Source organism: Anser anser, assembly GCF_964211835.1.
Source record: "Anser anser genome assembly, chromosome: Z".
In the NCBI taxonomy this organism is placed as follows: domain Eukaryota; kingdom Metazoa; phylum Chordata; class Aves; order Anseriformes; family Anatidae; genus Anser; species Anser anser.
Genome location: NC_139723.1, coordinates 31,586,617 through 31,603,597, shown reverse-complemented (window position 1 = coordinate 31,603,597; position 16,981 = coordinate 31,586,617). Strand labels below are relative to the sequence as shown.

General features: G+C 42.5%; 2 protein-coding genes across 4 annotated transcripts in view; both read right to left on the bottom strand.

Moving 5' to 3' along the window:
• Nucleotides 1-5,377, bottom strand: part of LOC310890312 (uncharacterized protein) — a 34,172-nt gene extending 28,795 nt beyond the window's left edge. For all 3 annotated transcript variants that reach the window (XR_014577171.1, XM_083819164.1, XM_083819165.1), the window contains exon 1: nt 5,360-5,377. The gene's annotated coding sequence lies outside the window, so the exon portion shown is untranslated. The remainder of the gene's footprint in view (nt 1-5,359) is intronic.
• Nucleotides 2,630-16,981, bottom strand: part of SHB (SH2 domain containing adaptor protein B) — a 79,554-nt gene continuing 65,202 nt past the window's right edge. The window contains 1 exon segment of the mRNA XM_083819163.1: nt 2,630-5,583. Coding sequence (XP_083675289.1) covers nt 5,400-5,583 — 184 coding nt within the window. The 3' untranslated portion in view covers nt 2,630-5,399.

The window sequence follows — 16,981 nt, the reverse complement described above, 5'->3', positions numbered from 1 at the left end:
CCTCCCACCTTCTCTCGTTCCAGCTGAACAGGCCTGGTTCCCTCAACCTGTCCTCACATATCATTTGCTCCAAACCCCAGATTCTCCCTGTGGTCCTGCTCTGAACTTGCTTGAGTTTGTTGAGATCTCTCCTTGCAGCTGGGAGCACACAAACAGGAGAGTATCCAGATGCAGCCTCACCAGGGCTCTGAAGAGGGAATCATCACTTCCTTCCACCTGATGGCTGTGCTTCCACTGCACAGTACTGACTGCAGTATGCCTTCACGTCTGCAAAGGCAGACTGCTGACTTCTGTTTAGCTCCTTTTTCACTCTTCTCCCACAGGTCACCCTCCAGTCTATCCTCTTGCAAGAGGTCAGTGCATCCTGGTTTGGGACTGCGTTTGTTGAACTCCAGGAGGTTCACGCTGGCCCATTCCTCATGCCCATCAAGCTCCCTATGGGTTTCCCTCCAGTTTATCAACAGCTACAGTCCTTTCCAACAAGTGGACTGGCAGAAGGAGGCAGTCCAGGATGCCTGAGAGACTAGGATAGTCATGTCTGAGATCTAAGATAATCATTGGATGTTCTTGAATAAACTCCTGATCTACAGGCCTTGTGCATTTTGACCTTTAGCTGGCAGGTTAACAGTGTCTTTCTGGTGGCAAAACTGCTTGACCAATGAGAGGGAAGGTGCTGATATCAATCCTCTAAATTTGCTTCTCTCAGTGGTGTGGATAGCAGTCAGAGCCCTGAGATTTTTCTGAGGCTTAATAGCGTTGTAAGGCTATGCTGTAGGAGTGTTTTGTATTTGGAGAGCTGCCTGAAATAGAAGTCACTGACAAAAACGTCACATCAGTTTCACATAATGGGTAGGCACTGTGAACTGCTCTGGGCTGAGGAAGGCTCTGACAGTACGGCACCGATGCAACGTTTTGATTTTCCAGTACTACTACTGCAGGTATCAGCGCTTAACTGTTACCTGTATCCCTCCAGTAATACTAACCTCTATATTAAGCTTAGAAAGAAAATTGAGCTCTGCAAAGCTTCAGTTAAGCTACCGTGTTTGTATCCTGGAACCAACAGCATCAATAAGTGAAACCCAGGGACTCTGAAAGACACGTGACAAAGCCCAGGCAATGCTTGGATTGATGCTCTCACTGAACTGACCACGAGGTCCAGAGCACTGAGAGATCATTACAGCAACTTTGAATTGTGGGTGCGTGGTTCTCAGAGCTAACTCAATGCCTAAGACCAGCAATAACATGCTGCAGAAAATGGGATTTTACATGGCTGTTTCACGCAACCTGCCAGCATCTTTTTCAGCAGGATTCCTACTTGCTTCATTTCAGACACCCAGCTTTGTTCAGCTGCTGCAATTTCCTTCCTTTCTCATTCCCTTCTTACAAGGGACTCCAGCTAGAAGAAATAAAAAAGAAGCAATTTGCAGTGTTTTATGTGTGATCAGTTCAGATGATTAAAAGGGAAAGACTGTACAAAAACCAGGAGACTCTCTACGGTTTGCTCCCTTCCTTCCTTACTCAGACCAGGAGTGCAGAAAGGTCTGTTTCATTTCTGTTTCGTTTCACAGTCATGAAATAGCCCCTTTCCAGGAGTCAGTGCAGCTGTGTGTTGGATGTTTTTAGTTGCTGTTGTATTGTTGCCTGTTGCTTGTTCTGCTCCAGCACCGTGCCAGGTACAACCCAAGGACAGCATGAATTACCAGCAGCAGCAGGGGAGGAGAAGGGCAGACTGTCCCCTGCCTCCCCAGCTACTGAGGACCAATTGATTACCCCAGAGCATAGCTTAGCATTGCAGAGGGGTGAATATGGAATCCAAGCTTGGATGAAAGATGGCATTTGCAGCCACTACCAGTATGACCATACAGTGTTTGTGCGGACAGCCTGAGCCATGAGAGCAAGAGAACGGGCAAACCCTGAGCCTCACAGGGATAGGAGAAACAGTACATAAATGTGTCATTCCAAAACCGTTTTTTCTTAGAGCACAGACTCAGGCCAAGTTCTCTGAGAAGCTACAAGCGTGTGTTTTGCACTTCTGGATTTAAGACAGCCCTGCCCCTCGCTGTGCATCCTGTCTCCACAGACTTCACAGTCAGATGATAAGCTATTAGCAAGTACAGAACCTCTACAAACCTTAAGGATTTTTCCAATTATGAAAGGAGCTGTGACGTGTAATCATGCCTACTATAACAGCTTTATAGCAGTTATATAACAGCTTTTTAACAGGCTATAACAGCCTTTTACCATGCTGAATATACTCACCAAAATAGAAGCCTAATTAGCATCTCTTTTAAAATTTGCAGAAGGTAATTCAGCAGTGTTATGCTGTAAACAGCAATAACTGTAATCCTTGAGCATCTCGAGCAATAGGACAGCGATGTCATTCATACATGCACCTGTGCTGCTTTCGCACAGCCTTTGCAGAGCTGCACATTATCCAGAGAATTACTCAGGGCAGAACTGAGCCATCTGATTTTCCAGACTCCAAAACAGGCTATAGCCTAATAACTACTTGCACTACATAGTTAATACACAAACAAAAGTTGTTCTGAAAAGCCACTTCCACTGTTCCCTGTTCAAAACAATCTGAGAACACATTGATAATTAGAGGAAGAAAAGGGAGATGTTCATGTTTTTTTTTAAATAATTTTTTAATGTGCTATATAGGCATGATCACTACGAGATCTTTCACCTATATGCAATACTACACACTGCAACACACCGCATTTTCAATGTACATTAAAAAGTCTAGGAAGAATATTCCTTCACTGGAAAAATATCATACAATCACTTAAATAAACAAAGACAACATTACAGTGCAAACAAAATCCTGGTTTTATTTATTCTGCAATTACTGAATACTTTCTTTCTAAAAGTTTTTTAAAAAATAATTAAAAAACCTACCCACAGACAACCAACATTTTCTGAGATGATTTCCATTTGCTGAATCATGGTCTGATCCTTGAAACTGTAGTAAACTGTATACATATTTGTATGATGCATATTGACCTGATTTGTGTCAGGTATGGGATCCCAACCCCAAACCTGCAGACGGCAATAAAGTGGCACTGCTGGCTTCAACTGACTTTTGATCAGCCTGTGTCAAGAAAGATTCAGTACAACAGTCCTCTCCACGAACTAAAGAAAGCGTGCTTCAGGAAGCCGGGCAAGGTCTTGGTTTAAAATGATTTTGGTTTCTGCTGCTAATTGCTGTTAGGGAGAGCAGGTGCCTACTTCTCCACTACAGAAGCCCAGTCTGTAGAACAGCAATGATGGCAGATTCTCAAAAACGCACTTCAACATGGGAAAAAGGCAAAATGATACCCTTCTGTCCCAGGAGGCATGAGGGTGTTGCCAGAGCCACACAGGTGAAGAAACAGACTGCAGCAGATACAATCTGATTCCTAACATGCGTAAGCCCTGCCACCTTCATGAACTCCTACTCTGACACATGAACTTTAAAGTGCCTGCATGCTCTTGCCAATTGGGTGATGTTAATAGGAGAATGAGAGTCCTGTGAAGACATGAGGGAAACACAAAGTGCATGTAGGTGAGTACATAAAAAAAGGGGATGTTTGGTTTCACTTGGAGAGGAATGTTGTCTCTTTGTAAACTTCATTGTACCACCCTTCTCTCAAAAAAACACAGTAAGAACCTCTGCCTTTAAATTATGGGTGAGATAGGGACAGCAAGACCCACTACCATTGTGGCACAGAGTGACACTGGGCTCCTCATGCATGTGTGATCCGCTCCTGTTCAAACTGTGTTGGATGCCATAAACAGAACAAGGCAGGCTTAAAAGACAGGCAGCAGAACATTCACCACTGATGACATTATATGTGACATCCTTCAGGTTCTTATCAGATTAGACAATACAGTGAAGCACTACTTTTACAGGCAGTAAGTGATTACTCCATTACATTTTTCAGATTTGCACTTCTATGCATACATAAAAGAAAAGAGTAGGAAAGAAAGCTGAATTAAATAACACACAATTTCACAGTCCTTTTGCAGTCTGTAGAATACCTAAACTGCATGAAACCAGTTTGCTACTATAACAGCTGATAGGTTAATGCACAACACTCTAGATATAGGTGGGAGATGGCACAAAAGTGAGGACTAGCAGGCTATTGAATCCCCAGTTCCAATTTTTGCACAATTATAGTTTTTCACTTATCGCATTCAACGAGCACACAGAGCATGTACCAAATATCTCTCAAGTGGATGGGCACTGAGTTGGCAGGACTGAGGTAGAGAGCAGCTTCTGCAGCGCTTCTTGCTGGCAGTGAATAAAATACAGCAGGGGGGTTCTGCCTATGGGGAAAATGAACACTGGCCAGAAAGTGTGTGTCAAGGGACCGCGTTTTAAGAACGTCTTGTACACTAGAAAACCAAATTTCTGCTCTGCTGAACACCGTTCTCATTTGCACAGCTGTACAGGCCAGCTTGTGGAAGGGCAGTATAACACACACTTGTAAGTCTGCTACCTCAGTGTGACAACTGTTTGCTCCAGATGAAATAAGCAAGTGAAGATTTTGCCTACAAAAGCCTTATAAAAGCCTTTGACCACCCTCATGCATAAATACTAACCCACATATTAAAATGACTCATTCTCAACTACTCAAAACACCAGGGTGCAACTTCCCCAAACAGAATTAGCCACCTGCATCTATGAATGAAACTTGCAAATGAAGACAGTAACCCTTATAGATTTATTGTTGTACCAAAAATGGATAAAAATATATAATAAACTACTTTTTAATTATATTCCCTATTCATAAATAATTGATCATGACTTGCTGTCAAAAAACTGTTAAGATTTTGTGCCTAATAGGATTTCTGTATTTGACTACCCCATGAAACTTTGGGGTTGGCATAAACTCTGGGCATTAAAAAACAAACCCCACCAAGCTGAGCGACCACACAGAGCTGCAAGGACTTGCCTGCTAAGCTCCTTCTCAAGTCCACCAAGAAGACCCTAGTGTCCCCTCAAGGGCAGGTTACTCTTTCACATGGAGAAGTTTCTCAGGGTGGCAAGAGAACAAACGTTGCTGGTGCTTTACAGCTGAGAAGAACTTGTTGATTCAGTTTAAAACAATGAGTAAGAACTTTCTGTTGGGAAGTATTTTCATTCACAGAGAAGCTCTGGGAAGGCTATCTGTTCCCTTTGCACCAAAGTAAAATTTCTTTCTCTTACACAGAAGCATAGTTCTAAGGGCATGCTGCAGCATAAGATTACCATACACACAGTCCCATACACAATTCTGTAGATAGCCCACATGCCCGAATCTAAAGGCAGCCATTCTCCATCAAAGACTCAAGCACTGAATTCTGCCTATGGATTTAGTGCAACCCAGCTTACCTCTCACCTCCCATCCACAGGAAGGGGTGAGACTAGGATATTATAGGGTCCGCACAGCCACCGGGTAGAGCAGTGACAAGTGTTCTGCTCCCTTGATAGGCAGCTTTTTTGTGGTGTAGTAATGGATGACCTCAGGAACGCTGTCGAAGGGAGGGCTGTTCTGACCCAGGATGTATTTTTCTTTGGTTTTCGTCAGTTTCATATGCATAAAACCTTGACTGCTCCTGCAAGAAAAGCAAAGCGTTAGTTCATGATTGCGTATGGGGAGTAAGGCAGCACCACAACGAGCTCATTCATGACATAGGGGGATGCAGGAGAACAAAATAGTTTCCAGGTGACAGGCCAAGACTACTCCAAAAGACAGTGACTGTTACCTGCAAACCCCCAAGGACAGTCCAACACTAAGGCAACCTAATCCAGTACTTTGTTTTCACCACCTTCTCTCTCTGGACTTGAGTACAATGCTGTCTTACCCTGGAACTGGCCCGGAGGCATGCCAGAGGACAGCCTGTTATCCTGTTACCCCTCAGTTTTGCTGTGAGCATTTGATTTTCCTAACAACCTGACATCAGTTCTGGACCAAAAGGTGTCATTAGTTTTGGCATATCAGAAGCCTGAGGCTTCTTCACAGAGGCACGTGCAGGACGTGAGCCTCATGCAGATGAGGCCAGGCCTGCCTTGTCCTGGGGCGACCTCTGGACAGAGCACACTCATCCCACCCTGGCAGCAACTGGCCAGAACATGGCCATGTGCAGACGGACCTACTGCTGCCAACTGGGGAAATATCCTCAGAGCAGCCCTCTCCCAAGACTAATGGCATGAAGAATTTCACCTGCACTGTGCTGAGCAAAGGCTGCTGACCTGCAGCCCTTCTGCAAGCACAAGTCAGTATGTGGCTTCACTGAGAAATATTTAATATATCCCTTACGACAAATTAAACACGTTCATGCTTAAATATAAAAAGAAAATTTAATGAACAACACATTGGACAAAGTCCTGCTACCATAAGCAGCTCTACAAGGAGTCTGCAAAGATGTGTCATGAGCCAGTTCCCTATATACACTTGCCCCAGCATCAACCGTGAGCGTTGGCACAGGACACCTTGCCTGGTGTTGGGTTTGTCCCCCAGCACCACCTCCGCTCCCCACAGGTCTCCTCCAGCGCCTGCACCACACGATCGCTACAGGAGAAAACTGCAGCGTGTCTTATCTCATCAGCAAGGGGAACTGAACTCCCTACACGGAGCCGCTCTGTCCCTGGTGTTCCTGTTTCCCCTCGGCTTAGCCCATCCTGCAGCCAGCCCTTCTTGCTCTCTGTGCCAGAGCCTCTCTTGGTCACAAGTTACCACTGCCAAGTGGTTACAGTCTGAATTTCCGCTTCGTTACCAAAAGGAAAGAAGAAGCTTCAGGTTCTGTGATGCACTGGACAGGTCTATCAGGAGTCTTCTAAGATCTCTAAGAGAGAGACTATCTCGGGCTACTTTTGCTAAAAACACAACTGAGAGGAAATATAGGAGATGTTGGGGCACCTGTCACCTGTACAGAGTCACTTAATGAAATAAACTCCTCTTCAGGACACCTGCTTATTGTGTATTTCGGCACTGGTTAGTCCCGAACACAGTGCCTGGAGCACTCTATTTTGCCCATTTCCCATGTTGTTCATGAAAGTGAGTGAAAAAAAAACATGACCTAGTAGTTATGGAAAGAAGCCTCATGGACTTCAACCAAGACACATAAAAAGTTTCTGCCTTTGGACACAATAAACCCAGGCTGCAGCGCAGGCTAGGGCACAACATGCCAGAAGAGGAACCATGTCACGGTGGACAAGACACAGAACATGCACCAGCAGTCTGCCTCTGGAGCCAAGACAGCCCACTGCAACCTGGGCTGCACGGTAAAAGTGCAGCCACCTGGTGGAGGAAAGTGACTCCCTGGGGTACAGAGCACCAGCGAGGCTGTATCTGGACACTGCAACTGGTGTAAGGGCCAACCCATAAAAGAGGGAAGTCAACACAGGAGCAAGTCCCGAGGCAGGGCCACCAGAAGAGCCTGCGGGTGGGAGCATGGGGTGTAAGGGGTCAGCTGAGGCCACTGAGCCTATTCAGGCTGGAGAGGGGAAGGCGAGGTAGAGGGTGGCAGGCCGCCTAAAGAGGAAAGTTACAGAAATTACAGAAAAGGTGGATATTTCTCAGAGTCACACAGTGAGTCACAAGCACAAGCTGCAGCACACAGAGTTCCCTCTGGGTGTAAGGAAAGTCTTCTCCATGACAGTGGCGCAGCCCTGGGGCCAGGCTCAGAAAGTTCAGGTTTCCATCCTCACAGGTTTTCTAACTTTGCCTGTAGAAAACACTCAGCAACCTGAAGGGCAAGTCCTGCTAGGATTAGGGGGTACGATTACACGCCTCCAGCTGTCCACTTCCTTCTAGAGTCCTCTAGAAGTCTATGGTTAATCTTTACCATTTTTATATTTCCAGAAATCACTAAGCAGAGCTTCTAGTTCAACAACAATTTTTATTTGAAACATTTATAAATATTGAATATTAAAGTGAAAAGACGAAAGAATCAAAAGTAACCTCTGAAACTTCACGACTTCAAACTAAAATTTTCTTGAAACTGAAAATGTGCTTTGGGCAATTATTTCATAAGAAAGCACAATAAAATCTCCCTGTTTCAAGCAAGGCACAAAACACTTAAGGGAGAGACTGGAAAGGGTGAAAGTTTTGACATCTGAGAGGTTCAAAGGTGGTGAGATGTCAAACCAGGGTGATGGCAGATACTACAAGATGCAGACTGTACGCAAGTTGCTCACCTCCTACTTTTAATACTTGATCTTTGCCAAGCAGGGATGACATCACCTTGCAACTGTATGTAGAAAAATTTTGCAGTTAATGAGGCCAAGGCTGTAGACACGCTGTTGCCCTGTGTTCAGGTCCACCCTAGTCTGACAAAAATACCCGGAAACAAACTATCCTGTCCTGGGCAGAAGAACAGTACTGACTCCGGGAAGCAGGGAAGACAGTATCTTCTGATAGGCTTGTGTTTTAGAATAATAAAGGGGTTGGATTTTTTTTCTTCTTCTTCCTTTGGTCTTGCCAGACAAACACAGCGGACATCATCTCCATCATCAAACTAAAGCCCTGGCCAGCTGAGAGCCATTTCTCTTGGGCTAAGTATCTCTTTACTGCTTTAATCCTTTTAGGGCAGCGTTCTGGTTCAGTGGTTAGAGCCTCCGACTATTTGCTTACAAACAAGGGAATGTTTGTGCTGCTGGTTTTCCCCTTCACTGCAAAGCAGCTGAAATATGTTAAGAACTAATAGTTCTGTGATTATATTATTCCACCAAAGCACTGTTTATGGTTCACACCGACGCTGCACAAGGCAGCTTGACTAGTGCCGTTTCTTATCAAAACAAGAACCTTCTTGCCCGTTTTTCTTCCTTTAGTAAAACATGTTTGAGGAGCGAACTGCAATCACAGAGAACTCCCCAGCAGGTAATGCATCTCATTAACGTATATGATCTTGAAAAGGAAACATAATGCAACACACACCACTGCTGGATATCACTCTTTATCACAACAAAAAGCAATTTTTGATCAAAAGGGCTATGAAATAGTGCTAATGAAATTGACCTTAGTAACAAAACCAATCCACTCCTAAAAAGCAAGATATTTAATAATACATTATGTAATTCTGCAGCTGCTGGTGCCTATCGCCTGCAGCTAATATGTACCTCTTACTTTTCCTGGTAATTGCTCAATGAATTTTTCATGAAGAATACAAGCAACACTTACACTAAATCAATTCCTTTCATGGTAGAATGACTTAAAAACCCTTGCATACAAAACTGATATGACTGGAGGTAGAGGGGCCACTCTCTTCTTACATAAACAGTAGACCTCTTAACGTAATCCACATGCAATTTGTATTTACAGGACCAAAAGCCCCATCCCTAATTTCCGAGATTTCTATACCATCTCATGGGTATCTCACCCCACATCCATCCTTTTCAAGCAGCCTGTATTACAGACTTTGAGAGGCAGACTTGCAATTGTTAAAATCAATAGTGAAGCAAACTGACTCGTGGGGCAAGAGGATTAAGCTGATGACCAAAGGACCTTTTCTTGCCATCACTGAATCATCATTTATATCACCACTTTATCTCCACATCCCTCTCTGACATTCAGCTCATTTAGCCACTAAAAACTGAATTCCATGAGACTAACGCACCAGGGGATTTTATTTGCCCAAAGCTCCTCTGTTAAAATTAACTGCTAACAAGGATCTTTGTGGAACTTCCCAAATGATTCATCTTTCAACTGGTCACATGAAGATGAAAAACTGTAGGTTACTTTCATTCATTGACCTTCACTTATCTTCATTTTTAGCTATCTTCTCTAATTATTTGTTAGATCTCTGACATCCCTCCATCAAGCACTAGTTTTCTTTTCAAGGCAGTATGTTGGAAAATGGGTAGGAAATAGATGGCCAGCTAGCCTAACGTTTTCATTGTTGAAAAGCTGATATTCCCCACCTGCATGCTATCTCATGTCCCGCCTCCTTTGTGTCTTCCCCCCACCAGCACATATGCTCCTTCTTCAGCTTTTTGAGTTAGAACAGGTCAGAAACCGGATTTTCCTTTTGCAGCTCTTCCCCTTGGTAGTGTTTTGCAGGTGGTTTGAAATACCGGTAGATTTTATTGTGGTTTCTTGTGAAATAATTGTACAAAAAGACCCACATCCCAGTCTGTTTCTGCCTTTGTATTTATATGGTTTTGGGTTCTCCTCCTAAAAGAGCAGGATATTTTTCACTACGTAAGACCCAGTCCGAAGGGTTTTTTACAAAGCAAAACCCAGTCAGAATCCTCAGAAGTGGATTTCTGAGTTTATCTTTATGGATGCCGAGGAGGAGTAGAGGTGGCAATCAGCAGCTATTTGAAATTGACTTCAAAGCTTTGCAATGTCACACATGCATGTTCACAAAGAAAAAGGACTGACGGGATTCAGACAATGGACTGATTTTGCTGACTGCTAGTGTTTGCAGCCAACATTCATCCACATATTGTCAATGATGGGCTGAGTTTTAGTTTCTGTCCCAACTACTTTCCTGGATGTCCAGAACTCTTCAAACTGAGCATTGTTTCAGGCTTACTGGTGGGTGAAAGCAAAGATCATTAAGGAACTGGAGCTTATGTTTTCAAATGTTTTCCTCCCTCCCTTCCCGACTTTTTTTTTAAGTTTCCAAAAGTTACACTGTGAATCTGTTACCTGCTTTCCTTATTCCAAGTAAGCCAATGGAGCCATCACTAGTTGCAGCTAGAAATATAAAACAAGCTACTTCTCATCTTCTAGAATGAAGAACAGATTAAGTTGGCAGGAGGTGGTCAGGCAGTTGGACTCGCTATTTGTAGGTCCTTTCCAACTGAGCTATTCTATTCTAAAGCCAGCTTAGCACCTTGAAACTATGCCCTCCAGTTAAGCACTTCCAAGTGTAAAGGATTTGAAGCTGTTCACATCTCCAGTCAGGATCCTGCTGTGCTGTACATCCCATCCTTCTCCAGTTGTTCCTGAAGTCTCCCTTCCAGAGCCACCTCTTCTGGTATGCCTTGGCTCAAAGAAAATCAGTGCCTAGTAACTGGCACGGGCAGAATGTGCCTACACTTGTTTTACCACACTACTTCTGCTAGTGCAGTGATGAAGATTATAGGAACACTGCTCAGAAAGAAACCTGAAAGTCAAATTCCTCCATCTTCTCCAAACCCTTTCAATTCAAGCCCTGAACTTAGTAAGCAGAGAGATAAGTGAAATTTAAGGCAGAGATGAGGAAAAAGACCCATGATTTAACTGGCTGTAAATCAGTTTCTGCTTAGTTTTTTAAGTGTTGTTTGAATCCACTTAAATCTTACATGTACAAGCAAAATATGTCCCTGATAGTAAATCACTCTGGTTTTGGAATCTGGATTTCTCAATTTTTTCAAAAGCAATAACTATTAGAGCCTGCCAGGCCTGCCACACAATGAGCAGAACCTAAATGACAATCCCAAATTCACATTCATGAAAGCCAGTATCTTAAATAGATCTCACGCAAGACTTCAGCAACAAAATTCACTGGAACCTTACTTGTTTAACTCATTTAACACATTGTTACACTGGGATTTACAAATGGTGCTAGCATTTCTCAAATGTTGTAATGGCTCTGTCCAAACTTTTGTTCAACTGAGGCTGACAAAACAGCGACACTGACATGACAGCAACACTACAGACCACATTCACTCCTTTCTATTTCAACCATTCCCATGAGTTTCAAATGTAGAACAGGAAAACTCCTAAATACTGATCCCTGCACCAAACTGCTTTGGAAGTCTCAAGGACAGGTGTTTATACAGACACAATACTTGATATATGACTAATAGTCACACCTTGTTTAAAATGTTTTGTAACACAACCATAAAACCAAGCGACTTTGAATTAGAGCTTTCCCACACGTTTTCCTTCAGTTTTCAAAACCCAGTGAGGATGGGAACAGAGATTGTGCAGACAGCTCATCAGACTGTGCTTTGTTTGATCTTATGCCTGAATTGTGTTAAAAGAGCATTCAAGAAATATTAATTGGATACTAAACCTAGTATTTTTTTCAAGAAAATGTTAATAGCTATGAAACATTATTCATGCTCACAATCAGGAAAACTGGCCAAGCCTTCCAAACGTTGGTTTTGCTGGTGAAAGTGCTGTTTTGTCAAAACAGATTTTCTGCACCAAGGCATCCATTTTAATGAAAAGTCAGCTGGGCAAGAAATAAAGCAACAACATTCCAATAACATCAGAAAAAGCACTGTAGCAGTGCTGGAAATGTGTTGTTTTGTTTTTCCATTCTGAAATAGTTTTCCACTTCAAAATTTTATTTTATATTGTACGTTGTTGCTTTGAACAAAACCAATGTTTCACAGAAACCTACAGCAACAAAGAAAAAAATTAAAATTTCCAAGACACAAAAACCTGCATTTTTTTTCCTCTACATGAGTGATCACTTCAAAAAAAATAATTCTTTACTGGAGACAACCAAGAGGCTTACCTGGGTATATTTTTTTCTGGCTCATTTCTACTTTTTCAAGCACAGAACACATGACACTGTCATTCTGCATCTGAGAACCACTGTTACTGTCTAGTAGCAGTGCTAGGCAGTGCTAGGTTAAAGGTTGGACTAGATGATCTTTGACGTCTTTTCCAACACAAATTATTCTATGACTCTGTGACTTCTGTAGAAGTGGCAGAATTCTTGCCTGCAAACAGCCTGCTCCCTATCATTTGTTTACACTGACAGCAGTCTAGAAATAAATATTAAAATACTGTTATTAAATTTCTTATTTAGAGAGTTACGAAAAATTCCCTTAACTCTTTTAAATTATATTGACAGAAGGGAACTAGGATTTTATTTATGTCACAACAGTTCTAATAACATTTTATGTGTTCTAAATTAGGTAAAAGGTACAAAGCGTGGCACTGATCTGAAAACTATTACCTGTCCAGAGTTCTCAGTTTTGGAAAACAGGATCTCTTCTACAGATCAATCCTGAAATTTCATAAGTGACAACGGCTTTTATTGTACTCCCTCTGCCATTTAGGGAAAACCACACACCTATTTATAAACACCCAGGAGCAGTGTTTCAATACACACCATCCTCCACAGATGAAACAAAAGTCTCTGAAGTCAGCTCTGTTCTCCCTCCACTGGTAATGACCATGCAGAAATTATCTGACAAAGCAGAAAGCAAAGACCATTCTTGCTTATACTCACAGTTTTCCCATTTAGCTGCCTTGAGAAATAAACTTAAACTAAAATTTAAAAGTAGCTACATTTCCCCAAACTGAAAAGTAAGTCAGGAAATGAAGAGCAGGCATGGTATACATCATTGCAAAGGGCCTTGGCAAAACCAGATCCTTACTGAAACAGTTAAACAACAGCACTGGGAACCTTATAAAATTGTCATAAGCCAACCACTTGAACAGTGGCAGAGCCTCTTGAGTTTCTGATAAAACTTTGTAAAGGGTTGAATACCACATATTCCCTGTGGCCAGAACAGCCTCAAAACCAGCAAATAAACAGGGCTAGAGGCAATTGCATTCAGGGTTTTGAGATGAATTTAAATATTGGAGCAGATTTCCGGAGGATCAAAAACATATGGTATTACTCTTCAGGACCCCAGGCTGGAGACTTTTATTATAGTAAATAAACATTCAGCAGTACTAATAATTCTGAAATTACCCACCATTCATTCCAGAGAAAAGGAGCCATTACCACCCATCAAGCAGGCATACTTTATTCACTGTCAAATCACTGGATTTCCTTTTCCAACACACTTACTGGTATTTGGAGAGAAATCAGCCATCTAAATCCGCCAGCTGTTTTCATGCAGTCTAAATGAGCTCTAGCCAAACGAACCCTTACAGGCTCTTGCCCCTTACATTTTTAGAGAAAGCAGTCAACTTTTATCCCTGTCAGGCAACACAACTGAGTATCGAGTTTGTAACCTTTCCATTACAAGGCAGAATACTGCCAAAATGCCAGCAAAATCTTTTTTTTTTAATACTATGACATCATTAAAGGACGATTACTGTTAGATGTTAGAGAAACATCCACCTTTTCTGTAACTTTCCTCTTTAGGCAGCCTGCCACGCCACCCTTCACCTCGCCTTCCCCTCTCCAGACTGAACAGGCTCGGTGGCCTCGGCTGTCCCCTTACACCCTGTGCTCGTGGCCCTGCCTCTGGACTTGCCCCCGTGTTGACTTCTCTCTTTTATGGGGGGTCCTTACACCAGCTGCGGTGTCCAGATACAGCCTCGCTGGTGGTCTGTACACCAAGGAGTCACTTTTTTGACCTACTGCCTCTGCTTTAGCCGTTAGAGCCCAGCAGGTGGCTGAATTTCATCGAGCAAGACTGAAACATAACACAGCTTACAAACGGAGATGTTCTAGTGCTGCAGTTCGTGATGTACCTCCACGAGTCGTGCCTGAACTCCTGAAATACTTGTAAGATGGCTCTCCTCTTGCCTCCATATATCTACCTCCACCTCTTCCACCACCCTACATACTAGTAAAAAAAATAGACCTAATATTAAGGAGCTTGCAACAGGGCATTTCAATGGCAACAATGACACTGCCACCATGAGTAGGGGTCTCAAGTTTTTTACCTAGACTTATGTAATTAAAAACAGGTTTACAGAAAGAGCAGGAGAGTATCAGTGGGCCAAACACCTACTACCCTGAAGGAACACGCTATTTGTGTGTATGGCCCTCTCCAAAGACCACAGAACACAAAGCTTTCCTAATGCTGGAGAAGATGGTATTCAAAGACAGAAGTGTAGTATTTGGTTACATTAAACGAAATTGAGCAAGTGCTACCACCTTCTAACTTTTCAGATATAGGTAATATTTGTATAGATTTCCATTGCCAGACATTGCTGTATTTTGGAAAACCTATTTTTCTGTTTTTGCCAGAGAGAAGAAAACCATAAAAAAAACAGAGCAGAGCTGCCTCTGTTTCAAAACTTGCAACATGACACTACACAATAGACTCTACATCACTGTCACAATCTAAATACAAAAATTAGTGTTTTTTTCTTCCTTTTCCTCCATATCAGAAATGTGCAACGCTGAACTGAAAAAAATGCTGACTCACACATAGATGCTGGTGAAGGTCGCTGAGGGGCACAAACACACCTAAAATACAATAGTGAATATGAATGCCTAGGGAATGTGTTCAACAGCTAAATGGGGATAGATGCTGCATCTTCTGCCCCAGAATGATCTGAAAGATATAGACCTACACGGTTACTAGAGCTTACCTCATCCCACAAAGCAACTCCACATCCCACTGACCTGATTAGGTATTTCCCTATTTTTATGACTAAGTAGAACCATTTTTGCCTAAACAATAAGGAAAACACAGGGTCATCAATCAAACAATGCAACCACAAAAGACAGAAGTAACTCACTGTATTTCAGCATCAACCCAATCTGATATTGGAACCCTTGCTTTAATGAACCAGAATGGAAAAAGTAGTGCTCCTGGATATTGAAACAGAAGTGCCTTTGGCTCCTGTACCAATAGGTTTGGAAGTGCAGTTTACGAAGGTCAGTTTCAGTTCTCCAATTCTACCCATTCGTAGCTAGCAGTTTAGTAAATCCTTGAGAATCTTTTTCCATGGGGTGACTTCTTTTTTTTTAAACTAAATTAAATCTTCATCTTTCTATTCTCTAGTGTGATTGATTTATGCATTGTTACACAAAGAGGTCCATTTTATTATTTGTCCCAGAATATGCCAACACTTTTTTTTAAAAAAAAAAAACAACACATTTTGCAGCAAGAGCACTAGTAGTACAGTTCCACAAACTTAACACTGGAATTCACTGTCTTCTTCCAGTCAACCACCATATAGATATACTCTTACAAGTCAGCTACATTCATGGAAGAGCTTGCTGTAAACAGAGTAGAGAATTTGCCAGGAGTTGAAATTTGAATATTAAGTGCTTTGCACAAAACATGGACCTACGGTGAGTTTACTCATATGTATCTATGTGGGTTTATATAAATTCAAATTTTCCCCAGTATTTTCCCTATAGATGTTATCTGTCCCTCAAAAATGTGTACTAGTTTATTTCATGGAGTCACTCCCGTGGGTCAACAGACATTCTGCCTGCCTCTCAGCTCTCCCTATCACAAGCTGAGAGGTATGTCAACTTACCATTTGCTGTAAGAGCCAGCTGGAGACTGACTACCCCTTCATACTGCAATAGATCGTGGATGGTCCATAAAACATCATGTTGCTTCTGCTTCTGTTGCTGATCTACTGCTTGATCCCGGAGAGATCATCACCTCTGTGCCCTCATCCTCCTGCTCAAATAACATACCTGTCCAATACTGGGGCTTCTGGAGCTCTCCTGATGTGCCTGCCTACCTGTTAGGATGGTTAATGGTCTGAGGAATAGAAACTGTGTGCTTTATCGGTTACAGGCACACCAGGAAAAGGGTGTGAAGGAAGAACAACCCCCACCCCCCACAACAACAACAAAAAAAATAAAGGGAACTCACAGTCACTAGATTTGTCCCACCAGAGGGATTATTGTATCCCCCGCTCACAAATTGCTGTGAAAAGCTTATATTCCACAGGGAAGGAAAAAAAAAGGAGCAAAAGCAACATAGAAGCTTCTCAGGCCTGCCATACTTGTACCAGCTAAACCCATGTTAGCAAGCGTAAAGAACCACAGCCAGGATGCTCAGCGTATTGGGAGGACACCGACTACAGACAGCCAGGTGCACTTCAGAACATTAAGTATAATAAATTTGAGGAAAGAATTATAGAAAGTAAGAGCAAGATGTATCACACTTAATTAGATGACAAAGAACAAATTTAATAATTACATTTTACAAATCTACTCCAATGCATTGACAGAGCAAGACTGGAGGGCCCACCTCCACGGCCTTCAACTTCAGCACTGCTTCCCCATATTCCAAGTACAGTCACACCAGTCACAGCATATCCATTTCTTTAGGTCTCTGCTGCCTGAACTTCCATTTCAATACATCTGAATTGAGGATACAGGCCTAAGGCGGTACCCAGAGGCAGCC